The sequence below is a fragment of the Microtus oregoni genome, unplaced genomic scaffold, assembly GCF_018167655.1.
Source record: "Microtus oregoni isolate MIOR12 unplaced genomic scaffold, Mior012 000055F_ref0000237, whole genome shotgun sequence".
NCBI classification, from domain to species: domain Eukaryota; kingdom Metazoa; phylum Chordata; class Mammalia; order Rodentia; family Cricetidae; genus Microtus; species Microtus oregoni.
In genome coordinates, this window is record NW_024543831.1 from 12,956,089 (window position 1) to 12,983,270 (window position 27,182).

Below are 27,182 nucleotides of genomic sequence, written 5' to 3' on the forward strand. Positions count from 1 at the left end.
TGCTGCTTCCACAGGATTTAGGTTCAACACCTCTTGGCACATCTCCATTTTCAGGAACAATTTCAGGAATAATTAAAAAATATTCAGGCAACTCAAAATTGAAAGAGCCCATGCTTAACATGAATTGAGCCCTAGACATGGTCCCTATTTGTTCTCTATTTCTGTGACTGGCTGGTTCCCCAGCTGACTGAGCCAGAAATCTGAGAGTCATCTCTAGTGCTCTCCTCTCCCGTGCCTCACATGCAGTCAGGGTAAGCTCTGCCGTTTCCTCTTCTGGTCCCCAACAGAGCTCTACTGTACACCCTACTGAACACCTCATCACATTCCCTCCGACTAACACAGGGACCATCCAAGGCAGGCCGGGCCATCTCCTGCACACGTCCTGTAAGACCAGAGGACCTGGGCATCCTGTGCATCCTCCCCAGGTCCCGCAGAGCCTCTCCAGCTTCAAAGGTGATGTCACTAAACCCCTGATCTCTGGGTGCCTCCTCTGGGCCCTGTTTTTATACTACCATCACCGCACTGACGGAATTTACCTGCTCCTGTATGTCTCCTGTGCTAGGATTTCAAACTCCTTGGGACAAGGACAATGCCATCACTGTGCCTCTCAGCAGATCTAAAATACTCTAGAAAGCACCTGTGCTTGCTGAACACCACGGCCTTTAGAATCTGGCAGCACATAATGGAAACTGCAAATCATGACAAACTGCAGGCAACAGCAGCCTCTGAAACACTATACTGCCACTCTGGAACGGAAATATCCCCAAATAATTAAAAACTACGTGGTGAGGGCTGATACAGAGTTTATTGAATTAAATTTTTCTATTTACAATTGAGATCACATCTACATACTATTTTGCTAGTCTACATGGGTACATTATCTCTAACGAGTTTAAGACTGATGATGAATGGGTTCAATCACACAGAAACTCACACATCCACACTAATTGCTTTAAAACAGTAGTGCATACATTATAGTCCTCCTATAAAGCCAGCTTTGATTAAAAACCACTAGTTTCAAAGATCAGTCTCTGATTTTGAAGATGAACAAAGACACACAGTATGATTCTAGAATCTATGTTAGCCATTTTGTACAACTGCTATGTTACTGTACTATAGTATATATTCTTTAAAAGGACACTGATGAGGGACACCAGACAGCTGGCGTCCTCCCTCTCACCCCCAAACCTTTGGCCAAGAGTTCTCATTGTGAAAGACGAAAGGGCCCAGTGCTACAACATTGTCCCATTACTCCTGGGAGGCGACAGAAGCAGGCCTACACGCTCCTTTAGTTCTACCACACTACAAAACTTGTGAATGGTTCTGAGATCAAGGGCACGGAAAGTCAGCGAGAACAAGGATGAGAAAGCCAGAGGTGGGTACATGAGATGCCAAGCTGTGTCCAACACCAGTGTACGTGTGCTTTGACTAGATGAACTCAGGAGCCAACTGCCGCAGGCCTGCTCAATTCACCTTCCCGGTCAGAACAAGGATATTGAAGATAAGCTCCGGCTTGTGCTGTCTGCTATGCGTAGGTTCCACCCGTGATGAGGAGCTCATAGGCAGGATCTCTACTCCGTCTGCACAACACAATGCACGCACACAGCATGCCCAGCAGCTGCAGGAAGAAAACAACATGAAATGGCTAACGACCACTTGGCTAATGTGTACGTCTTTATTGGCAATGAAGTTATTTCAAGTCTTAATGACCCGAAAATGTCAAAAAACAATGGAAGAGGAAATTTCTTACCAACACATGATATTTAATGGAAGTGGCTAAGTACTAAGTGTCAGCTTCCTGGCTTCCTATCCAGGAGTTCTGTGGAGCTGGCACCACCAAAGCTCTTTTTATCACGATTCCCCACTAATAATACACAGCTGTGCTCCCCAGAGCAGCGTCGATGGTGACAGCCTGGGTCTCTGCACATGTGGCCACTTGATGTAGCCACTGCCACTGAGAAGATGCATTTTACAAAGATGTACTTTGACTTTAACATGTGGCTGTGGCTCCCAAGCTGTGCAGCACAAGTCTAGTAAAGCCTGTTTGATGGTGTCTCTTTTGGCATCTGGATTTGGGGGAGAGGCTTTATCAAAAATCCACAAAAACTCAATATGGTAGAAGGCCAGTCCCAGTGCCAAAAATTTGGAAGGCTTCTGTTTATTATTTACTACTTTTGATTCTGTGGCATTATGACATATTGCTTGTCAAGGGCCACTACTCCTTCATAGTTTTCCATTTTAGCTAAATTCTTCTAGAGTAGCATATTAGAATAGAGACATGTTACAATATTAAACTATAATATTAAAGAAAGTGATTCCAGCTGGGCAATGGTGGCACACACCTTTAATCCCAGCACGTGGGAGACAGAGGCAGGAAAATCTCTGAGTTTAAGGCTGGCCTGGTATATAGAATGAGTTTCAGGACAGTCAGGACTACACACACACACACAAACCCTGTCTCAAAAAAGAAAAAAGTGATTCTAAAATTCTTGACCCAATTTCTTACAAAATGCAAACAGTATCACTGTTATTTTGTTGTCTCAACTCCTCACTGACAGCGAAGGGCCTAATCACTGGATTTTAGAAGGCAAGGGTCTCTGCACACGCAGTAGTCTAGTTTTAGCAAATGGACCTGGGTCCATAAAGTGAGAAGTATGAGACACAGAGAATATGGTTGTCCCTAATCCGAACTCTCCATGTTTGGAGCCACATGTTGATTCTGCCTTCCATCAGCCGCCATTTCACCCGTTCAGGCTGGAGGCTGCTGTTCAGATCCATCAGCACCATCACATTAATAAACCAAGTAGCCGCTGGTCTACAGCACCATACACATACACACTTGGGAAGCAGAGACTGTTGAACGTTTGCTAAATACCTCTAATTCTAGGTGCTTTAAGTATCAATTCTTAGAGAAATACATTTCTGTTTATTACACACCAAAGCATTCTTAGAACAGCTATAAAATCAAACACGCTTATGCTTTCAGGCAACATTAAACTAAGAAATAAAATATTCAACTCAAGAATCACTGACTTGCTAGGAAGTGGAAAAATCCCCCTTCCTACCTGTACCTATCTCACATTCTCTCAGCTGGGTTACCTTCTGCTGAGGAGGTCTGAATAAAATGGCGTCTGAAAGACATTTCTTTCCTCTTTATCTCACTTAAGTCAACCTGCATTGGCTTTAAAACAACTTAGAAGGCATACTGATTGGAAGTGCAATTTAACAGCAAGTGCATTTAACAGCATTCAGCTCTACCCAGCCACTTCATATTCTCACCACTGAGAGTTACAGAATCATTTCCAACACTCCACTAATATCACATTAATTACTGAAAATTTGCAACAATAGACTTGGAAATATTACAGGAATATTATAGTTTTAATATTGTATCTTAAAATAAAATGTCTCCTTGTATTACTCAAGTCATGGGAAGCAAATAGGCCAAATAAAACACCAAATATAAAATCTGTAGGAAAAAAAGAAAAGAAAAAACATGTTTACTATACTAAGACAACTGGTAAGTTACAAAAAAAATAACTTCAGGGTGGGCAGTGGTGGCATACACCTTTAATCCCAGCACTTGGGAGGCAGAGGCAGGTGGATCTCTGTGGGTTTGAAGTAAACCTGCTCGACAAAGCAAGTTCCAGGTCAGCCAGGGCTACACAGAGAAACCCTATCTCAAAAACAAACAAACAAACAAAAAAAAAAACCCTGCCAAATAAGATGTTCTATGATATTCTATGTAGGGTAGGGGTGTGGAAAGAAAGAATTCTCACACAAATTAAAAAACATTTTGTACTGGAAGCACCCTTTTCTGAGAAATGATTGCCAAGTACCCACCAATACTTATCAAAGATCCCCACTCTTCAGTTTCACAGGCACACACTTTACTATAATAGACCGTGACACACACAACGGGGAAACACGACTTGAATTTTAATAACAGGACTTAGAGAACTGCCTATTACCATCAATTGAAGTATCCCCTTAAATGGGATAGTACACAGTCATGAAACAGGGTAGATCTCTATCAAAAGATACCCATCTGCTTTTGAGAAACAGTGTACAAACTATGATTCTCTTTATATTCATTTTGAACTGATGAGTATTAGAGCTAGAAGCCCCTTTACAGTAGGCATGTGGTGGGCAGGGTAGTTATAAAAAGGAAGCAGGAGGAAATGCAGTGGTACTGAAACCACTCGTTGTTTTCATACTACTGGTGCTGGAGATGGCTCAAAGGTTAAGAGCACTTCCTGATCTGGCAGAGGAAATGAGTTGGCCTCTGGCAGGGGACCCAGCACACCATATGGTGGCTCACAACCATCTGTAACCCCAGTGTGAGGGGATCCAACAAGCACAGACATAAATGCATGCAAACATTCATCCACTAAAGTAAATAAATCTTCTTTGGTTTGCTTACATATATGTGAACCCCATATATGCCTGGTGCCCACTGGGGTCAGAAGAGGGTGTTGTTTTGGACGGTGGTGAGCCACCATATGGGCACTGGGAACTGAACTGGGGTCCGAGTTGTAGACACCTACTCAGGGTACACAACTGTGTAGAACTGACTAAACACATGTGAGAAACCTGGATAGGATTAGAGAACAATGGTCATGGAACCTCACAGCTCTGTGAGCTGTTATCACTCAAGGTGGGGGAAAGCCGCCAAAGGATTTCAACTAAATCATTTCTTTTTTTTTTTTTTTTGGTTTTCCGAGACAGGGTTTCTCTGTGGCTTTGGAGCCTGTCCTGGAACTAGCTCTGTAGACCAGGCTGGTCTCGAACTCACAGAGATCCGCCTGCCTCTGCCTCCCGAGTGCTGGGATAAAAGGCGTGCGCCACCATCGCCCGGCCAACTAAATCATTTCTTAAAGGTGGAATCTACAACTACCTCAAAACAAAAAGCAAGGGCCAAAGCAGCATCCTGTAAGCTTCTAAATGCCCCCAGTACTGGGTGTTTGTCTAGCAGAAGAGTCCATGGAAGCTGAGAAGAGGGAGCTGTCTCTACAAAAGGCTCAGGAGGCCTAGGGAGATGATCTAGCAGGTAAGGCATTTGCTGTGCAAATGAAGACCAGAGCTCAGATGCCCAGATTCCATATAAATGACAGGAGGCCCAGCCAGCCTTCGAGGGCAGACACGGAGTCCTCAGAGCAGGCTGGCTAACAGAGCAGAGGGTGTATGTGCACGTGCACACAGAAACCAAAACCCTAACCCTAGGGTCAAGACAGATGCAGACTTACCTTTGTCAATTTAGGTATTTTTTAATTACATTTTTATTTTGCATGAATGTATGGGCGGCACACGTGGAGGCCACAGTACAAGCTGCAGGAGCTGTTCTCTCCTACCAGATGTGTCTCCAGATCAAACTCAGGTTGTCTTGACGGCAAGCATCTCTACCAGTGAGCCATCTTACTGACTCCAAATAGGCACTTTTAAAGTTAAAAAAATAATTAAAAATTCAAAGCTAATTTAGATTGACCAAATGTGTATTTACACAAAATACTATCTAGTCATAAAAAAAAGCAAAAAAACAAAACAAAAAAAACCCCCAAAACCCTAAAATCCAGCAGCACGAGAAATGGAGGACATTTAGTGGAATAGCAGGAAACTATGCTGCACATTCTCACCCGTATCAGAAACCAAGTTGATCTCAAGGAGAGAGGTAGACCAGGGGTGACCAGAGGCTAGAACAGGATGGATGAGGGATGAAGGATGAAGCTTCAGAAAGGAGGATGCTTTAAAACACCCTGTAGCAGTGGGGGGATAATTAGAGTTTATAACTCACTATATTTTATAATGAACCAGAAAAGTTTGTACAACATCTGTTTAAGGAGAAATAATCTGATTTGGAGATTATACAGTGTGTGTGTGTATATATATGTATGTATGTATGTATGTACTGAACTATAAAACGGTACCCTACAAACATATGTAATTATGTGCCAACATGCCTTTTGTTTTGTTTTGTTTTTCTAAGAAACAAGCTCTTGCTCAAACTAGGATTGTGCCCTAGCTGACCTTGAACCCCCATTCCTTCTGCATCAGTCTCCCAAGTGCTGGCATTACAACTGTGTACCACACACCTGTTAAGTTTTATGTGTTTGTGGTATGTGAGGATGTGCTTGTACATTTGTGGGTAGGTCAGAGGTCAATTTCAAGTGTCCATTAGGAGCCTTCCATTTTGTTTATTGAGACAGGGTCTTTTACTGGGACAGGGGACTTGCTGATTATGTTAGGCTGACTAGCCAGTGAACCCAGGGACCCCTCTGTCTTTGCTTCTCCAAGGGATAGAGAAGAGACTTTATGTGTATGGGTGTTTTGCCTGCATGTATTTCTATGTACCATGTGTGTGCTTGATGACCATGGAGGCCAGAAGAGGGTAGGATTCCATGAAACTGAAGTTACAACAGTTGTGTGCCAACATGTGGGTGCTGAGACTCATACCTGGGTCCTCTGAAGAGCAGCCAGTGTTCTTTAACCACTGAGTCATCTCTCCAGCCCCCATTATCCCCATCCTACCCCTCAAACTCATGTCCTCGTGCACTTTATCAGCTTCCTAGTCTGGTAAAGTGTACTCTTGGCTGCTATCCATTAAAGGCATGCTCACTAAAGAGACTGGCAACCCATCTTCCCCATGCTGCCTGCTCAGCAACTCCCTCAAGATCTTAACAAATCAAAACCTTGATTTGTACTATTATTAGAACTTCAAATACAAAATTCCTAGTTGATCATTGTCTGTTTGCAAAGAAGTGTAACATCATGCTGATTAATAAGCTGATGAGGGATATAAGAAAAAAAGGTTAAACCTCTTGCTTACATTAAAAATCCTATTATAATAATCAGCTAGGGTTTTCTTTTCAGTGCTCTTTCTTTTTGATCCTACACAAACATGGGTAATTTAACAAGGCTAGAGCAAGGGTTTATAAACTTCTCTTAAAGGGATATACGACAAATATTTAGGCTTTCTGAAACAAACCTGGTCTCGGCTGCATCCACTGAACTGTGCCATTTTCTCTCTGAATTCTACCCACCTAGAGCGCCAAGTAGTCATGGTTTGAAGAAGAATTACAAATCTGATCTGAAAATTCCAATTCTTTGATTTGTAACTGGAAACAGAACACAAAGGAACCAGAGTCCAGGCTCTGGTTTTGCATACCCATGTGACAGTCATACGCTCCTCACTCTTCCCCGTTTGTGTGGCAAAACAAACGGGAAAGGAATGGAGAGCCTTTAAGCATTCTTTTCTAGTCTGGAAATTCCATGGCATGTACAACTATAAAAGCTATTGAGTCAGGGCTAGACATGGCTCAAAGGTTAAGAGTACTGGCTGCTCTTCCAAAGGTCCTGAGTTCAATTCCCAGCAACCACATGGTTGCTATAGTGGAATCTGATGTCCCCTCTTCTGGCATAAATGCATACATGCAGATAAAGAACTCATATACATAAAATAAATAAATCTTAAAAATAAAAGCTACTGAGTCACCTCTGTCATTATTAGTATCCTACACTCAAGACAACAATACCAAAACCTTAGAATACCTGAATACCAAAACCTTAGAACATTTACTGTCACTCTTAAAGAAAATACATTGGGGAAATCTATTATTTTACTTGAACCAAAATTTTTCATTTTCCAAACCACTAGGTTTTAAATCTGTGAAAGCTCAGAATTCCTGACTCAGCCTTGTTCATCTAAAACAAAACAAAACACAAAATTATGTATCTTTACAAGCTACTAAGTCAGGACGTGGCTATCGAGACAGCCTCTCATCAGCCTTCCATATGCACAGTCGTACATTTCCTGAGCAACAGTCACCACAATCCCAAAGGTTTTGCTGTATTCTAACAACTACAGCTTTGACATCACAGTCACCAAGAATGCACAGGCCAGAATTCTGCGTGAGAAGACTGCTCTATTTATTCACTTTAGCTAAATGAATGTGTTTGCATACATAATCAAAATGTGGACTACAGCCCTGCTGATCACCACATTACTGCTATGCTAAACCACAAAGTAAATACTCAGGATGGCAGAGACCATAGCAAATATAGAGCAAGGCTTTTTTAATGAATCATTTCATTGATGTTTGAATACCAGCAAAGTAAACAATCCCCCCCTTGCCATTTTAAAGGTACTTTCCATTAATACAATAGCTTCTGCTCAAATATGCAAAGATCAGAAAAGCTAAAACAACTTACATTTAAAGTAATAGTTCTATAGCCTTTAACGTAACAATTAAAAGGTGTCTTATCAAGATTATTTGAGGCTAGAAACCTATTTCAAGAACTAAAAGCTTTTTTAAAAAAAAAATTGAGTATACAGTGGTCTGCTTGCATGTATGCTTTCATGCCAGAAGAGGGCAGCAGATCTCATTATAGATGGTTGTGAGCCACCACGTGGTTGCCAGGAATTGAACTTGGGACCTCTAAAGAACAAATAGCCAGTGGTCTCAACCTCTGAGCAATCTCTTCAGTTCCTAAAAACTTTTTTAAAATGTTCAAAACTGCTGGGAGGTGGTGGTGCACAACTTTAATCGCAAAGGCAGATGGGTCTATGTGAGTTTGAGGCCAGCCTGGTCTACAGAGTGAGTTCCAGGACAGGCAACAAAGCTACACAAAGAAACTTTGTCTCAAAAACAAACAAACAAACAAACAAGCAAAAAAGCTCAAAACTGATTTGACAGAAAAGCTTTCCAAATAGCTGGCTATTCTCAATTATGTTAGCCCAAGAGAACTCGTAACATATACCGTACAAACCTGAGAACCTGGGAATGTAGACAGCTATGCTGCATGCAAAGTGCCTGTCCTTCTAACCTAACAGCTTTCCGGGGGGACTAAGGAACGAGGGTGCATAGCTGATGGAAGGCAATTAAGCGAGTGATGAAGCAACTGCCAGATAATTTCACCTACTTGAATACAAAGACCATTTTCACTAGCAGAGCAGGAAAAAATGGGTTCCCTCGGCTACCAACACTGGCACAGCATACCTCTGTGTGTGCCAAGTGATGTCAAGGGCTTCTTTACACATACTAAGTCTAAAACAACTAAATCCACAAATAGAGAAAAGGATAGAGCCTCAATTCTTACTGGGAAACCTTTTCTATAAAGCAATAAAACTGTTCCTTTTAGAAGAGACTAGTATTAAAGGTCTTGATATATGTGTGTGTGTGTGTATACACACGTATGTACACACACACACACACACCCCTTTTCAAGAAATCAGGCACAGCCTGTGTACTGTTATGTCAGAGAGGCTATGAGAGGAGATTTCCTAAGCCCAGAAATTTGGAGCCAGCCTACATGATACATCAAGTTGCTACCTCAAAATAAACAAACGAACAAATATATATAAATTACAAATAAGGGAGACTGGAGAGATGGCTCAGCAGTTAAGAGCAGTGGGCAATTTTCCAGAGGATCCAGGTTCTATTCTTGGCACACACATAATGGCTCACAACCATATCTACCTCCAGTCTTAGGGGATCCAATGCCCTCTTCTGGTTTCCAGTGGTACCAGGTACACACATGGTGTATACATACAGGCAAAACACTCATACATATAAAATAGTTTTTTAAAAAAATACAAGTAAGGATTTGAAAATATGGATCTCAGTTGGAAGACACTTTCCTGTCATACATGTGATCCTAGGTTTGATTTCCAGAACAGCAAAGTAAATAAATTTAAAAAGTAAAAACTAAACAAAACAAAAAAACAACAAAAACAAAACTCAAGAGCATAAAAACAGGGAGCAGAAAGCGACAGTGTACAAGAAACTAAAGGGAAATCTCTCCATTTCCAAACCAAAATACAGCAGTATTTTAAAGACATCCGTGAGTGCTATCAAAATACCTTCCAGGAATGCCCCATGGCATGTTTGGTCTTTGAATGGTGCTCTCACTAATCAATACAGGAAAATAAGGCAAAGAGTCTCCTCAACACAATTCCCTCCCATAAAGATCACTGATTTCTTTAAACCATTCTGGGTCTAGATCCAGAGACCAGATTTTTGGAAACTGGTGGCTGGTGCAGAATCACTTCTAAGCTATCCACACACACGAAGATTCGCTTCACTTAGTAGCTAAAACCATGAGGGCCAATGACACGAGGAAACATATTAGCTCTGGTAGCAGCTCCTTGGCTAGCCCTACTCACCTGAATGGCTGCAAAGGCCAGTGCTGCCCAGATCACATGCATCAGGATCTCTTGTAGCTTCTTCACGACCAGAGCCTCACATCCCTACAACAGACAGCTCGTTAGACCTATTCCTAAAGACACATTCCTACTCCCTGACAGCAATGGAAATGAAACAACTGATGATCAGAGCAACTTAGAATGCACAATCCAAACAAACTAAAATATTTATAGTGAAACAAAATGCCATGACAGTCAAGTAAAAAGACTGAAAAGAAGCTGAGGACAGTGACTAGATAGTGAAAGACAGTTCAAACTCACCTCGGCGTAGAGGTCAGAGGGGTTGGCCAGGCTGCCGTTGCAGCTTTTGGCAGTCTCTTTGCAGCAGCTAAGAGGAACACTCTGGTTTTTTGTTTCTTTGAACCAATCTGTATTTTCCCAGTCTGAATAGTTATGAATTCCACAACAGTGCAACTGGTAAGAGAGAGAGTCCTTGGGTAACGCCGGTGCCTGTGTTGAGCTCTGAACTACATAGCTTTAACAACTACTCCCGAGCAGCCCTCTCAGCAGAGCTTTCTGCAGTGAAGAACACGCTACATCTGTACAGTCCAACATGGAGCCACTAGCCACCTGAGGATGCACTGAGCACTTAGAAGTGGTTAGTGTGACTGAAGAAGAGGGCAGAAGGAGGATGCGCAGGACGGGAAATGATGGATCAAGATGCATGATGTCAAAGACACACAGAGTAGAAAGAAGGAAAAAAAACCTTTTTAAAGATTTTGTGTATGTGTGTGGATATGGGCATACAAGTCCAGGGAACTATGGAAGCCAGGTGTCAGATACCCTGGGACAGGAGTTAGGGGTGGTTGGAAGCTGTTCCCGTGAGTGTAGGGAACCCAACTCAGGTTCTCTGCAAAACAGGACGTGATCCTAATCATCCGAACCATCTCTGAACCAACTGAACCATCTCTCAGTCTCCAAATACTCACACCTTCACACGTTAAAATATGTTAAAAAACCAGCTTTGAGTTAAATATCACTTCCAATGGCAAAATGCTTAAGTTTTATTTGAAATGTGTGTGACTTAATTTATATATATGTGTGTGTGTGTGTGTGTGTGTGTATTAGTTGAAACAAGACTGGCAAAAACAATAAACTTGGAGGCAGAGGTGGAGGAACACCCTCTCTTACAGCTGTGGAGGTAAACACAGTCCACATACACAGGAAGAGAAGAACTAGTTTCTGTGGACTCAGGCATGACAACCTTCAAGGAAGCTTACCTGTCTCTGTACATAGTCAATAGCACGGCTGGCGGCATCGGGGTTGGTCCCATTGTAGGTTTTATATACTTTCTGAATGCTTCGATCAACTTCATTCTCTACCTGCATCAAAAGAAAAGATTCCATCCCTCGAAAATACTGCTTAAAGTCACATAGGTCAAGGCTACAACTACAATCCCTAAGTAGCATGCTTCCAAGTTCTCCGTACATTTACAGTAAGAAAGAGACTTCCTGCTCCAGTTAGATTCAAACTAGCAGCAAACAGTCAGATCTATTTACTCACACAGGTTAATAGCCTTTGAAAAGACTACTCAAAAGAGGCTAGCAAAACAAACCACTCGAAAGGAACAAAGCAACTGTGTATTGAGGAGATGCCCCACATGTGGATGTCAAATGCCTACAAAAATAATATCAGTTATATCAAGAACAGAAATTTTATAAATAAATGCTAATTAATTTTAGGTATTTTAAAGCAGTGGCTTCGCTGAAATAAGCCAAAAGAAAACGAAGCTGCTCTATGCCACCCGGAAAGCCCCGCGTGTGCACTGAACAACATACCTTTGCTCTGTACACGTATCCCAAAACCACAACAACAACTTCCGTGACAAAAACCAAGAGCAGGATGAAGACAAACTGTAAGGAAAAATTATCAGAAATTAGGTAGAGATTTTAAAAAATAGTTGTAAATGTTTTCTTGATTAAAAGAAAAGTGTAAGGGACAACCTCTAGAAGTTTAAAGCATGTGTTCATTCTGGTCTGATGTGTGGTGAAGGAAGGGTTACCTTACCGTGGCGAGCCCACAGCGGCTCTCCCGGATGGTAGCACAGCAGCCAATGAGGCCAATAATAAAGAGCAGGGCTCCTACAGCTATGATCACCACAGCAGGGAAGAGCGTGTACACATCCTCAAAGAAGTGGTCATAGTCGTCGTATGTGATGAAGACATAGGCTCCCACATAGCAGAGAATACCAGCTGCCCCCTAGAAAAGCAAATGGAAACCTAGCCTGAGTACCATCAAGCAATTTTCCTGCTCCTGCCTGGGTTCAAGTCATTTTCTTTGAATGTGTCTTGTGTATCCCATCCTTGCATTCAAGGTCATCCCTGAATCCCCAAGGATGACGTGGAATTTCCACTCTTCCTGCCTCCTCTTTCAAGCAGGCACCATCACCTCAGTGTAGGTGGTGCTGGGGATCTAAGCCAGGGCTTTTCTCATGTTATACGTCCTACCAACTGAGCACATCTTCAGCCCAAGAGGCTATAATTGAGACTTCCCATCATTCTTAAATCAGAAAAGCTAAAGCGTTCCTGGCTCATTAATAAAAATGCTTTTGTTGTTGTTGCTGTTTGAGACAGGGTTTCTCGTTATTGCCCTGGCTGTCCTGGAACTCACTCTGTAGACCAGGCTGGCCTCAGAACTCAGATCCACCTGTTGGGATTAAAGGCATGAACTACCACCCCAGCAAAATTCTTCACTAGATGAAGTTGCAAATTTTCTAAATCTCACCTATTTTTAATAGAAAAAATATAACTTGAATAAATAGCAATGACAAGAATGCACGTAAACTGTATTCTATAAGTAGAGACAATGGACAGAGTTAGGGGTTGCACCCAGGCAAAGTAACTCCAAAAAAAAAAAATCTCTATTTAGCTTTCTTAGAAAAGTATTAGTAAACATGAAACCCAAAATATGCTATCCTAGAGACTGAGACAGTAAAGCAAAGAGTCCAGGCTCAGGCACAATGCAAACTTTCACCATCTACCTGTTCTTTAGAAACACACCCCTCAAACTTTTGTGTGAGTAAAATCACCCGAGGAGCTCATTAAGCTGCCAGTTTTGACTCTGCAATCTCAGAGGGTCTGAGATTCTCCATTTTTAGCAGGTTCCCACCAGTGCTGTGGCTACACTTGGAGTCACGGGTGCTGAACCCTTCTGGGGAAGGTGAGCACAGAAAGCCTTAGTCCAGCTCCAGGCCCCTTCTCCAGGGCACTTTTGGTTTTATTAGCACTGGGCCCCGCTCTGTGCTTACTGCTACCAGCACGCAGACAAACAGGCACACAGTGCAGGGCTATGCTAAACTGCTGTCTAAGGAGCAGAACATGCAGAGCTGTCACACAGTTGTGATTGCTTCACCTGTGAAAGATTAAACATATAAATCTTCAAACTAGCAAACCGCTTCCACAGTTAACATTACAGATTCCCACTCAATCCTCTGACCCTGAAAACTCAGTTCAGTTCTGTAGTTTTATTAGGTTCACTATGCCTGAACACCACATGTCTGTCTTCTTATAATACATCACTACAATCACTGTCAGATCTGGAAAAAGAAGATCCCAGTAACCTGATTTATGCACGTGTGCACACACGCGCGCGCGCACACACACACTGGATTTTTTAATGTAAAGAAACTTCAGGCAGTACTCTCTTGGTACTGCCTCGCCCACCACCCTACTGTGTACAGTAAACTATTTTTCATACTTGAAGTAATGTACTAAGAATAATAAAATGTGAATGGAGACATTTTTTCTTTTTAGATCATTTCTCGTCCACTGCTAGTTTTCTTCTCTTTCCCTGGCTGCTCTTTTCTCACTCCCATGAGGGATTCTTCAGCTCCAGGGTGCTGTCTGTCACACTTCCTCATCTCTGCCTCAAGTCCAGATAACTTGCACTCAGCCTCTTTACTGCACCTGGAAGTCACCTTACTGAAGCACTTCTCTAAACCTAGGCTACCCCGACTCCCCCCAGCCCTTAATACGTTCTTTGTGAGAATTGCTGTTAAAAATATGAACAGGGCAAAGTATAACGTGCAATTTTTAATGATTTAAACTGTTTTGTCTCTACATTCTGAAGACTTCATAACCCTTCACAGACTGCAAAAATATAAAACTGATAAACACATCTCTCACTTTACACCTCTGCTGCTGTTTCACTTATTCGGATGCAGCTTAAGGATCACCACATTCTCACAGAAGCCTTTCTTAACTACTCACCCTCATCCATTCTCTTACTGCCCCCCAAGCAATACAAACGGCATTTTTAACAATGTCTCAATTCCACCGCATTTCTTAATATACCTCCTGGGCACAAACTGTGTCTGTTTATCTTTCAGCCCTGCATCATATGTATCACTTCAAGCAGTGCCTGACACAAACAGGTATCATGGACGTTTCCAAAGTAACACCATACCCTCCACACCCTCCACCTCCACGGAAAGGACAGGAGGCTTTAGCTGGTGTGTGTGTTTCCCACCAGCACAGTCAATGCTCAGTTTTCAGTTCACTACTTAAATACAATGTTATCTAATTGTGCTTACTAGACTCCAATGGGCACCACCTCTAGAACAGAGTGTAAGTCTCAATCAGTAGTCTACCATTAAACAATGCTACTGGGCCTGCTGGAATTCACAACTACATCTCTGCTTTTGGGGTACACTGTGAGATGAGAAAAAAAGATGAGGCTTAACAGTTTAGATGTGGACTCTGTAACAAAGTCTTATTAAAGCACTCTCTCAACTACACGTGTACATTATATAGTCACAAACATATATATGTATGTGTGTATATATATATAATATAACACATTTTACTAAAGCAAATAATTCAGTCTTTAGACATGAATTAATCAAGCTGTACTCACTGCTTTCACTAAACAAACTACACAAGAACTGTTCCTATAATTATTTCTTAAAAGGCTGTGGGGAGGAGGGAGGGACAGGTGTGGTGGCCATGCTTTTAAGCCCAGCACCCAGGAGGCAGAGGCAGGCATGTTTCTATGAGTTCAAGGACTGCCTAAATCTACACAGTGGTTCAAGGCAGGTCAGGGCTACAGTGAGACCCTGCCTCAAAAAGAAGGGGTGGGGGCTGAATGGAAATTGTGGCATACATCTCAAAAACAAAACAAAAAAGTTTAAATGAAAATAAAATCTGGGAGGTGGCAGCGACTGGAGAGAAAGTTGCACACACTACTTTCCAAGGACCTGAGTTCAGTTCCTGCCACCCACATCTCCAAAGGATCCAACACCCTCTTCTGGATTCTGCAGGCCTGTGCACTCATGCACATATGCTCACCCCAACACCCTCAATATAAAAATAAAAATAAAAATATTGTTTTAAAGTGAGTTTAGCCCTAGAGTGATACTCAGTGGTTAAGAGTATGTACTGCGCTTCCAGAGGGCAACGTAAGTCTGTCCCAGGATCCATACTGGGCAGCTCAAAACTACCTATTACGCCTGTCCCTGTCCTGGGCCATTCAGGACCCTCTTCTGGTCTCCACAACCACAGCTACACTTATGTGCACATACAGCACAATTAAAAATAAATTCCTGCGTTGGAGAGGTGGCTCAGCAGTTAAGAGCACTGGCTGCTCTTCCAGAGGACCAGGTTCAATTCCCAGCACCCACATGGCAGCTCACAACTGTCTGAAACTCTAGTTCCAGGGGATCTGACACCCTCACACATACACAGGCAGGAGAAACACCAGTGCACATAAAATAAAAATAAATCTTAATAAAAATAAATCTTTTTTTTTACTTTAAGTATAGTACACTAACCAATTGTGTCATCAAGTCCAGCTAGTAAATGAAGTTTTAACCTAGATAAACCTGAATCAAAATATAACAAGAGGATAATACATACTCAAAAATATACAGCACAGGGCACTGAGGAACACTTGCATTTTAGAAACAAAATGAGCTTTTAGCCTAAAGAGATTCCTATGAAACTCACACTTAGTACAGCTGGGAATGGGCCAAGTGAAATGTCTCTTGGGCTGTCCCTCTCCGACCAGAGTGAGGTAGACACTCATGAAACTACAGACAAGAATGTAGGAAAAGAAACCAGAACTAGACACAGCAAACCAAATGGAAGGCAACGTAGGCAACCCCACTTGTAAATACAGCTTATTGTCTGAAAGATGACAGATGACTCAGTCTGTGCTGGAAATCATTCAACAGGCAATGGTCACAGGAGAAGAGACTCTAACAGTGTCTTCTTCAACATCAGTAGGAAGTAAGGTAACAGACACCAAGTAACACTGTGCTCACTGCTGAGAGGACAGCATAAACAAGGTGCTTGTCTCTTATAAATGATGTTGAAAACAGAGTAGCTGTTCATTTCAAATAGTGGCCAAGAAAACTAAACAGTTCTAAGTATCTGCCATAATGACACCCATCAGCATAAAAAACAAAAATAAAAAATAGTCAAATGAGATAAATAATAATTTGCATGGTCAGTTCAGGGAAGAGCATAAATAATTCTTACTAGTGATGGGAACCTGGTAGTCACTCTGATTATTAATGCAGACAGGGCATTATTTGAAAAGCTACATAAAATTAAAAGGTGAGCTTGGTTAAATCCTGTTTGCTGGGCAGTGGGGATTGGACCAGGGCTTTGCCAACAAAGCAGCTGCAGGGGAGGGGGGGAGGGAGGGAGGGAGGGAGGGGAGGAGAGGAAGGGAGCAGCAGTAGGGCAGGGCACTGTGGAAAATGGAAGCCTCTGACATGTCACCTCTGAGAGAATCTGGGCCTATAAGGAGGATTTGTGCCAGGGCAGTGTACTAAAATTAATCATCCTTTTTACAAAGTACAGGGAAATTTAGGGGAAAGGCTGAGGTTTTTGAAGAAAAACCATTCTTTTACTTTGCCTATTTTTTAAATTAAGTCATGGAAGTTTAAAACTTTAGGTGTATTTCTGTTAACTGCACTGTTTCTCTATAAACTGAGCTCTTACAAGTTTCAAAGTGACACTAATTCTATCCTTTTAATTTTCTCTCCATCTATACAAGTGTGAATGTGTTCAAGTAAGAAATTTCACTCTTATATAACATTGCTGTCCTGATGTCTACTAACCAAGGTTGGTGGTTTTTGTTATTAGTTGGGGGTTAACTCAACTCTCTGGCAGGGACAAAAAAAAAAAAAAAAAGACAACCCAATAAAATCCTAAAATCCACAGAACTATTCCCTCATTGTCATCAAGCACTCTAAGACCTACCTCTGCAAACTGGCAACTTAAAACTTAACAGAACTGTTTAAAACTGGGAGATAAAATTGTTCTGTTGCCAGTTTATCCACATGGAAATTCAGAGCCGTGACCGTGGAAGCATCCCACAGAACATGCTGAATGAGTATGAGGCAAAGAGAAGTCACTCCGAGGACAAGGTGTGTCGGAGACACAGTGATCATGTCGACTACCACGGCACAACAGATCAATAGAGAGCAGACAGGGTCTAAACTTCATTGACCTCAAAGCTCAGGACCTAATGATTCTGCTTCCCTGTGTGAACTGCTCCTTCAGAGTGATTTTTGCCTCAAAGAATCAACTGATAAAAAATAGGGATTGGGTAAGAAGAAACAGAGGAGAAACATGTTACAAAGTACTACGTACTCTAGGTATTATAAAAAGCAAAATTCAAAGAAAGGGAGAATCAGAAACATTCAACACACATTTAATTCTGCGTTTCTTGTGCAGCCATATTAGATTTATATGTACATCACTATTTTCCTGCAAGGAATTATTGGTGATTCTGTACAATTTGTTTCTGAAAGAAACCTTCCCCAAACTTTACCTTCCTGCCATCAAGGCTACCTTAGAAATTGTAAAATCTTTGTTCCACTCAGGCTTACTCTGATAAAATGGTTCATGTCACTATGCATTACTCCTCTAAGTAAGTACATAATTACTCCCTAACTTATTTCATTTATTCTCTTGCCATCTTTCCAAAACCAACAACAATAAAAAGACTATCCCAAAGACATGCAACCCTCTTTCAGAAGCCAAGATTACTTCTACACAAGACCTTCTGAAGCTACTACAACAATGACATAATTTTCTATTTGGCAAATTGGTCAATAAAGAAGTAAAGCAGGATTCAATGTATACCAGAGGGATTATAGAGAAATACAAAAGTATGGTTTTGGAAAACAATCCACAACACATATCAACTTCAGCATTTCTATCTAGTAACATCGCTTCTAGGATTATTCATTTGTCAAAACACCATCACAAAATGGCAACAGCAAAAGCAAGAACCCAAAGCCTAAGGGCATGCTTGCATTATAGCCTTGAACACTGAAAATACAACGTAGTATATGCATTAGTATAGTGCATTAAGGGGAAAACTACCTTTTTTAACATCAAAATATTTTTTAAGAAAAAGTTGATATTGTCTGAGAGATAAAATTATGAGTGTTTAGTTCTAATATGTTTAAATATTTTCATATATATTCATACACTTGCAGACATATATTTAAAGTTATGTCTAAAATTAAGACCGTGGTGTTTTGTTTTCCAGATTACTTCTTAGATCTGTCTGTCTTTAAACATATAAACTAGCTTTCTCTTCATTCCCACACTTTAGGTGCATGTCAACTGCTCCCATTTATCACTGTTTTAGGTCTGACTTTGACTCAGCCTTTGGATGTTTTCTGATGGATAACTTCTTCTGGCACACATTCTTTATATTGCCAAAAAAACAAACAAAAAAAAAACTTTCTCAAAGCCTCTTGGATTGCGTTGTCAGGCTCCTTTTGCAATCAAATCACTGATACCATTGCCACTATTCTTAAATATTTTAATCCTCTTAAATTGTTATTTTGACATTAAAAAGGATGCCCCAATTCTACTGTATCTTGACTTTTCATTTGGTCTTTCACACTCATTGTTGATCCAATTAATTCAGTGTATGCCTACCTATCAGTTGAAAGTCCCACAGTTCAGACAGCAATGAAACTGGAGACAGTCTAAAGGCCTCAGACAATCCTGAAGCCAGCTGTAAATCAGGAGTTTGAACTTGTGTTGGAGACCTTTAGTTGCCCCGCCCACTCTAACTGTAAAAAGTCAGTTATTTTAGGAGTCTGGAGTGCTTAAGATTTATCTTATTAAAGTCTGGCTATGTGTTTAAACCAGTAGTAGCAACTATGTAAAATAAATATCAACTATGTCTCATTAAATTAAAAACAAATACATAAACACAAAATTTTCTCATCTACTGAATGTTAAGCTATTTAAAAGGGTGTGAGGAAGGAGAGGATGAGCAGGAAGAAAAGATTTTATCAAGCTAAATATAACTTTTATCATGAGAAATTGACAATTTATAGTTGTAAAATCTGTTAATTATATGTGTAATAACAATTAAGATCACATCTCTGAAGAAGAAAGACCTATCCATGGATATAAATCTCTGGATGGGTCCAGAGATAGGAAACTTGGTTAAGACTCCCTTCCTTCTCCCACCAGTTGAGCATCAGAAACGATCTTGTGCTGAGGTCGGCGGAGCAGCTGGTACATCACTGCTGACCGGCTGCATGATTCTTACACTGTACCTGTTGGGAGCCAAGGAAATGTTTATGGGATTTTCTGGGGAAAAACAAAAAACCTTAACTAGAATCAGATTTTATGGCTTAAATTCATTAAAACACTTCAAAGAACAATAAATTTTCTAAAAGATAAGCATTCTTTTGGGGTTGTTTTTCAAGACAAGGTTTCTCTGTGCTGCCCTGGCTGCCCTAGAACTCACTCTATGAACTCAGAGATGCACCTGCCTCTGCCTCCCAAGTGTTGGGATTAAAGGCGTGCACAAACACCATCCAGTTCTAAAAGATATATATTCTAAAGGAGATTAAAAAAGAAAACCTTCATCCTGTGGTACTGTGTAGTAAAAGATTATATGCACTGTGCAGTCAGCTGACAAGTTTCAATTCTGACACAAGAAATGAGAAATAAATAAAATGTACTATTTGTCAAATAAAAAAAACTAACAAAAAACAAACAAACAAAACCCATTTCATCCTCAAACATTAATCACAAAGCTCTCCTAATAGCTCTACCTAAATCAGCAGTTCTTAACCTGTGGGTCACGACCCCTTTGGGGTTGGCATTTGTCATATCAGATATTTACAATCATAACAGTAGCAAAATTACAGTTACAAAATAACAATGAAATAATGTTATGGTTTGGGTCCCCAAAACATGAGGAGCTGTATTAAAGGGTTGCAGCATTACAAAGGTTGAGAACCACTGACCTAAACGATTACTCAAGGCCACAGACATGACTCAGAACTCAGAGTCAGAAACCTCTACATATCCAAAACAAATGAAGAGAAGCTGGGAAGTGGTGCACGAGCCTTTAAGAACAAGACTAGCAAGGCAGAAACAGGTGGATCTCAAGGTTCAAGGCCAGCCTGGTCTACAGAGTAAATTCCAGGACAGCCAGGACTACACAGAAAAACCCTGTCTTGAAAAGCCAGGGAAAAAATTAAATATATTTACAGTATGCACCATGATTTGCTTCCCAACAAAGTTGAAGTTCTTTCCTTAACAAACTAAAAAACTACCTTAATAAACAGCCTGTTGGCTGAAGAGGTGTTACAACATCATCTTTTCAGAACAGTCACACAGACAGAAGCACAGGAAACAAAAGCACACCAACATATCCTATTCATATCCACCTATGTGGACACAGGACATGTCAGAACACAATGGGTAAATATATATATATATAAATATATATATATATATACATACACACACACACACACACACACTCAAGGAGGCTTGTGTGATGAGACTGGAAAACTTTTACTTCTTTCTCTTTTAAACTTTTTGTTTTAGAACTGTCTATTTTTATCTTATGTGTGGGTGTTTTATTTGCATGTACATCTGTGCACCAAGTGCATGCCTGGTGCCCACAGAGGTTAGAAAAGGCCATTAGAGCCCCCAGAACTAGAGTTTTAGGGATAGTTCTGAGGTACCATGAGGGTGCTAAGAATTGAACCTGGGTTCTCTGCAAGAGCAACAATTGTTCTTAACTGCTGATCCATCTCTCAGCCCTTTTCACTCTATGTTCTGAACCAAGAGCATGAAACATAATCTTTATGTTCTTACTTTGTAATTTGAATATGCCAAGTATGCCCTGGCTTTATGATCTAGCTACTCTTCAGTCCTGAATTCCCTCACCTCTTACAATCACCTCCAAACTGGCTTCTTATATTCCACACTTAGATAAGCCTCTGCCAACCTCAAGTGGCCACCAGCTCACATCCATATCACCTTGGCTTAACTTTGTGGTATATTCCCCATTTGTCTTCAACCTCCTGTCTTGCTCCCCTTGAAAGTTCTCTAAGAACTTTTCTGCAATAACAGGTGTGCAAATGTTCATATTTGCTTAATAAAGCAACTTTCCCAAGGAACTTGAGGATAGAGAACCTGAAATGACCCTATCCTATAGCCATACTGATGAATATCTTGCATATCACCATAGAACCTTCATCTAGCAATGGATGGAGATAGAGACAGAGACCCACACTGGAGCATCGGACTAAGCTCCCAAAGTCCCAATGAGGAGCAGAAGGAGGGAGAACATGAACATGGAAGTCAGGACCACGAGAGGTGCACCCACCCACTGAGACAGTGGGGCTGATCTATTGGGAGCTCACCAAGGCCAGCTGGACTGTGACTGAAAAAGCATGGGATAAAACCGGACTCTCTGAATATGGTGGACAATGAGGGCTGATGAGAAGCCAAGGACAATGGCATGGGGTTTTGTTCCTACTTCATGTTCTGGCTTTGTGGGAGCCTAGCCAGTTTGGATGTTCACCTTCCTAGACCTGGATGGAGGAGGAAGGACCTTGGACTTTCCACAGGGCAGGGAACCCTGACTGCTCTTCCGACTGGAGAGGGAGGGGGAGAGGAGTGGGGGGAGGGGGAGGGGGAGGGAGGAGGGGGAGGGAAATGGGAGGCTGGGAGGATTTTTTTTCAATAAAAAAAAATTTAAAAAAAAAAAGCAACTTTCCTTAGTTATATACATCCACACAGGAAGTATGCTATTTTAAAAGCAGGATACATTTTACATAGTTTACCATCTTTACGCAGTGGTTATTTCACATCAATAAGTCACACTAGCACAGGTGCTGGACATTCTGGACAGACGTCTCCCTACTCCACAAGTTGTTTTAGCGTGACTTCTCAGTACAGATGAAAACACCAAACAAAACAGACACACAAGATTAGAAGTCTGCCAGCATGGACAAAGCTTTCTGCTACAGCCCCTGTAACGCCTAACATAAATATGTGCACAGTAAATACCAGCCGGATGGTTTTTATGATAGGGCAGATAAAATAATTTGTGTAACACAGGACTGGATTAAGTACCTAATAACCTACCAGAATAAAAGTGCAGTATTAGACATTATTAAGGGCTATGGAGATGGTTCAGGGTAAAGTGCTTGCTACACAGGCAGAGGCCCTAGGTATGGCTCTCCAGAATCCAAGCAGAACTGGCAAAGCACTGGTGCTCTTTTGATGAGATGAGATGCTGGATCCCAGGAGCTTGTGGGCTAGCTAGTGTGATATACGCAATGACAAACAACAAAAAGACCCTGTCTCCAACAAGGTGGAAGAAGACTGACATCTGAGGTTATCCTCTGACCTCCACACGGGTGCATGGGATACAATCATGTGTGCTCATACATAAACTCACACACACAAAAAAACAATAGGGTTTGCTAAACTAAAATTTTTCATTTCAATATGTTTCAGAAGAAGTATCCTGGATCAGATCAAACAACTTAGTAAATTATGAATCCTACCTGACCTCGGTACAAAAGTGGATTATTTTACCGACAAGCATTATAACAGCCTTCAAAATATAGCCTTTTACCACAAACCCATATAACCTTTAGTAAATGCTCACAAACCAAGCACTAACACATTTAATATTTAAAGCTTTACTACTCTACAAAAACAGAAGATTTGTAACTGGAAAGATATTGCTTAAGTGCTCAGCAGTTAAGAGCACTGGCTGCTCTTCCAAGACCAGAGTTCAATTCCCAGCAACCACACCGCAGCTTACAACTGTCCTTAACTTGGTATTGGACACCTTCTTCTGGCCACAAGCATTAGGCATAAAAGAGTACAAATGTACATGCAGGCAAAACATCCATACATAAAATTTTTAACTTTTAAAACATGTTTTAATGTTGCACTGCTATTTAAAAAGAAAAATCTAAGACATGGATTGTATATCCTTTTCACTTGTCAAAAGTTATCATTTAAGCTATAAACCCCTAATGGCCTGGGGATTTGCCAAAGAGCAGAATTTTTGAAATAGCTGTTTCAGGTCAGTGCCACCAAGTGTGACTAACTTAGTTCCATCCTCAGGACCCATACAGTAGGAGGAAACAACTCTTGACCTACACGAGGCTGTCTTCTGACCTACACACACACACACACACACACACACACACGCATGTTGTGGAATCATACTGGTGATCACATGCATGCACATATAAACATACAAATAAGAAGAAAAGAACTGTCTCTCTTTTAAGAGATACAACGTCCCAAACTACACTAAATCTATATTAATAGCTATGGCAGTCAGATTGCTTAAATCCCAAGTACTGGCATGACTATTTCCATATCTCAGTCCATTGGACAGATTGCCAAAGGAACCAGTGTATCAAGATATAAGATTCTGCCTAAGCAATTAAACTTTTAACACCTACCAAGGGTCAGCCAGTACCAACAGTGAGAGGCAATGTGAGCAAACTGCCCAAGGAAATCTAAACTTGGTAAGCTTGATGTGTCCTGTCTGTGAAGAGGACCCTCATTCTTCCAGTTACACATTTCTAGGTATTATAGGGAGGGAGGGATCACCTATAAGAACACCCTCAATATAAAGGGAAGAATGTATTACAATTTCTCAAGATGAAATCTGTTAACAATTTAATGTACTTCCTCCTTCATGACTTAAAACTCTTAAACAGAAGAGCTGGAGTATAATTCAAGTGTGGGTACAGTTTCTAACAATGTGAAAATTAGTACATTTTAGAGAAAGGAGCCTCTAATATGGCCTAACAACCATTGTCCCCGAGCCTCATGCCCTTTCCAAATCTGTTCACGTCACAACTTCCTCCAACACCACAGGCTCTAGCAATGGTTCAGCCACCTGGGTTTGAACATAGGCCCTGCCACATCTTGGGTGTGCTCCCTCAGCTCCCCAAGCTTTAATGCCTCCCCACCCCGTCTGTAATACACTGGGCAATACTCGCAGCTAAATCACACTCGTATAAGCTCCCATAGATGACGGGCAAGCAGGAGGCACTGAGCATCATCAGTACTGCCAGAGTCCAGGTCTGCCTACAAGCCAACACTGTCAGGAGATGCACCTAAATACTGCTGCCTCCACCACACCATGGATTTTCTGCTCACCTTCCTTCTCAAAGTCACAGAAGTTTTTACTATTACTATCTCAGATAAAGGCATACTAAATTAACAATATGATGTTGGCCTCAGCAACACTCACCAAGCAGTTCACAACATTAACTTTCACTGGGGTGAATATACTTATATACAATCTCCAAGGATTCATAAGCAAGCACTCAGAATTAATAATTAACTGGTATTATATATGTTGCTATATAATAAATAATATTTTTTACTAAAGAAAATGGCTCTATTTCCAGTGTTTTCTCACATTAACACATCTAGGCTCTGAGTGTGCTTGGCCTAGAATTCACCTAATAAATATTCTTCAAAACCAAATAGTTACTTCCATAAACTCCAAAGGAATTTTTTTTTTTCGAGACAGGGTTTCTCTGTGGCTTTGGAGCCTGTCCTGGAACTAGCTCTTGTAGACCAGCTGGCCTAGAACTCATCGAGATCCTCCTGCCTCTGCCTCCAGAGTGCTGGGATTATAGGCGTGCGCCACCAACACCCCGGCCTCCAAAGGAATTATTATGAATACAAATATCCGTAAGAACTGAAGTGGATACAAATATCCACCTCAAGCCAGGTGTGGCAGCCATCACTAATCCCCGTACTCGGGGAGGTGAAGGCAGGTGGATCTCGGTAAGTTTGGAGGCCAGCCTGGTCTATGTTTAAAAAAAAAAAAGTTTCTGTCTCTTAAGTTCTTAGGTATCTCATTAGCTACCAAGTGTCTTTCATTTGGGGAGCTCTAAAAATATTTTTCCTCTTTAACAGCCATGTAATTTAACGGATCAGGAACACCTGTTCTAAATTGGAAACGAAATCTCAGGAATCCCAAAGCCACGCAGGTGATTTCAAGGAGTTCAGTCTGAGTCTCAAGATGTGCCTCCTGTACACACAACCGCAGAGCTAAGGGCCTCATTATCCGGAACAGCCTATTTAGCGACCGGCAGTCGGGATAGGAAAGGTTGTATTCTTTGTTAGGGGTAAGAGCAATAGGAAGACTCTTGCCAGAATAAGTGTGCATATTTTCCAAGGTAGGCGCTGAATTCCGGGAATGGGGGTGGGGTGGGAAATGATGCTATGCTACAGTACGGCCAGTGGAATTGTTCAAAGAACATTCTGGGTACTGTGGACAGAGAAAACTGCCCAGGGCAAGTGCTATAATAAGACCAGCCTGAGGACATGAGGGTCAGTCGGGTCGCAAATCGCCAGTGGTGTGCCCATAACTACTAATGAACCAGAAAGCACCCAACCTAGGATGTGGGCTGTACTGCACTACACTACAAACTTTCCCTTACAGGATGGGGCAAACAGGCTGAACCCTGCTCTACTACTGAGCTGTCCTGTGCTAATTTTTAAGTTAAAAAAAAATGTGATGGAGGATATGCTTAAAAAGAGTTTTCCTGGTGCAAAGTCCAGAATTCAAGGGGTAGAGTCAAGGAACAACAGGTTACTACAAAACCCCAGGTGAGATAAGGGCCTGACCACAAGATAGGCCGGCTATAAACACTTCCCTAGGGCACGTATGGAAAAAAAGCAAAAGCAACCTTTTATAAAAAGTGAGTTCGTTGCTTTAAAAATCTCGTGGCAGCCGAAAACTTAAAAGCTGGCTACCCATCCCCGCGACAGCAATTTTCTTGATCAAAGAAATGCTCTTGCTGTCTCAGGCTGAATCCTTTCAGTTTTCTGGGCTGGTTACCAGCCTCCCAACTCTACACAAAGAGCTCTAAGCCGAAATTCCTGGCCCAGGACTCAACCGGCGTCCCCGCGTAGCTGCTGCATGACTCCGGGACTGCCACCGGCTCTGGGAGGGCTCAGACAAAGACGGTGGAACCCGACTCACTGGGCAGTGTCCCATTTCAGGCCTGGCATCCCGACAGACTCGGCCGGTGAGCCAGCCGAGTGTCCCGCAGGCTGCTCCGACCGTGGCGACCCGCGTAACCCTGGCACCGTGCCAGCAGGCCCGAGTCCCCGAGCCCTTCGGTCTGCACCGCCCTGACCTCCGTCGGACCGGGAAAGACCCCACCAAAGGGCAACCAGGGCCGCAGGGCCCGGGCGAGCCCTCGGCTGGCTCCCGCGCCCGCCCGGTCCACCCGCTCCGCGCAGAGGCCTCCCGGGGCTAGGGCCGCCCGCCAGCTCACCCAGAAGATGAGGTTGAGGAAGACCAGCACGGTCTTGGAGGAGGTGATGCCGCACTGGCCCATGGTGCCGGCGGAGGCCCGGCTGGGCAAGCGGAGCGGAGCGGCGCTCACCGAGCGAGCAGGCAATGGCGGCGGCGGCGGCGGCGGCTCGGCAGAGAAGTGCTGGGCCTGAGCCGCGTTCCCGCAGACCCCCGCGCCGCCGCGCACCGCCCCAGCAAGCACCTCGCGGCTGCGTGCCGCCCGCCGCAGCCCCCCTAGGCCGTTCCCAGGCAACCGGGCCTCGCGTCTGTGGCCGCTTCAGCCAATCAGCGCCTCTTAAAGGAGCCGACGCCTCGGAGTCCCTTTTTTCTGGCCTCTGTCCGTCCTTGGGGGCAGATTCCTCTTTTGGGGAAATTCTGGTGGGCCAAACAACCCCCCTTT

At 42.3% G+C, this 27,182-nt stretch overlaps 1 protein-coding gene across 1 annotated transcript; it reads right to left on the reverse strand.

The window, feature by feature from the left end:
* Positions 1-786: 786 nt before the first annotated feature.
* On the reverse strand, positions 787-27,027 carry Tspan3 (tetraspanin 3). Its single transcript, XM_041638748.1, has 7 exons — positions 26,763-27,027; positions 12,206-12,397; positions 11,977-12,051; positions 11,419-11,520; positions 10,460-10,612; positions 10,160-10,243; positions 787-1,618 (listed from the first exon to the last, which is right to left on the reverse strand). The coding sequence occupies exons 1-7, from the start codon at positions 26,823-26,825 to the stop codon at positions 1,526-1,528; spliced, it is 762 nt and encodes a 253-aa protein (XP_041494682.1). The 5' UTR covers positions 26,826-27,027; the 3' UTR covers positions 787-1,525.
* Between the last annotated feature and the right edge of the window lie 155 nt (positions 27,028-27,182).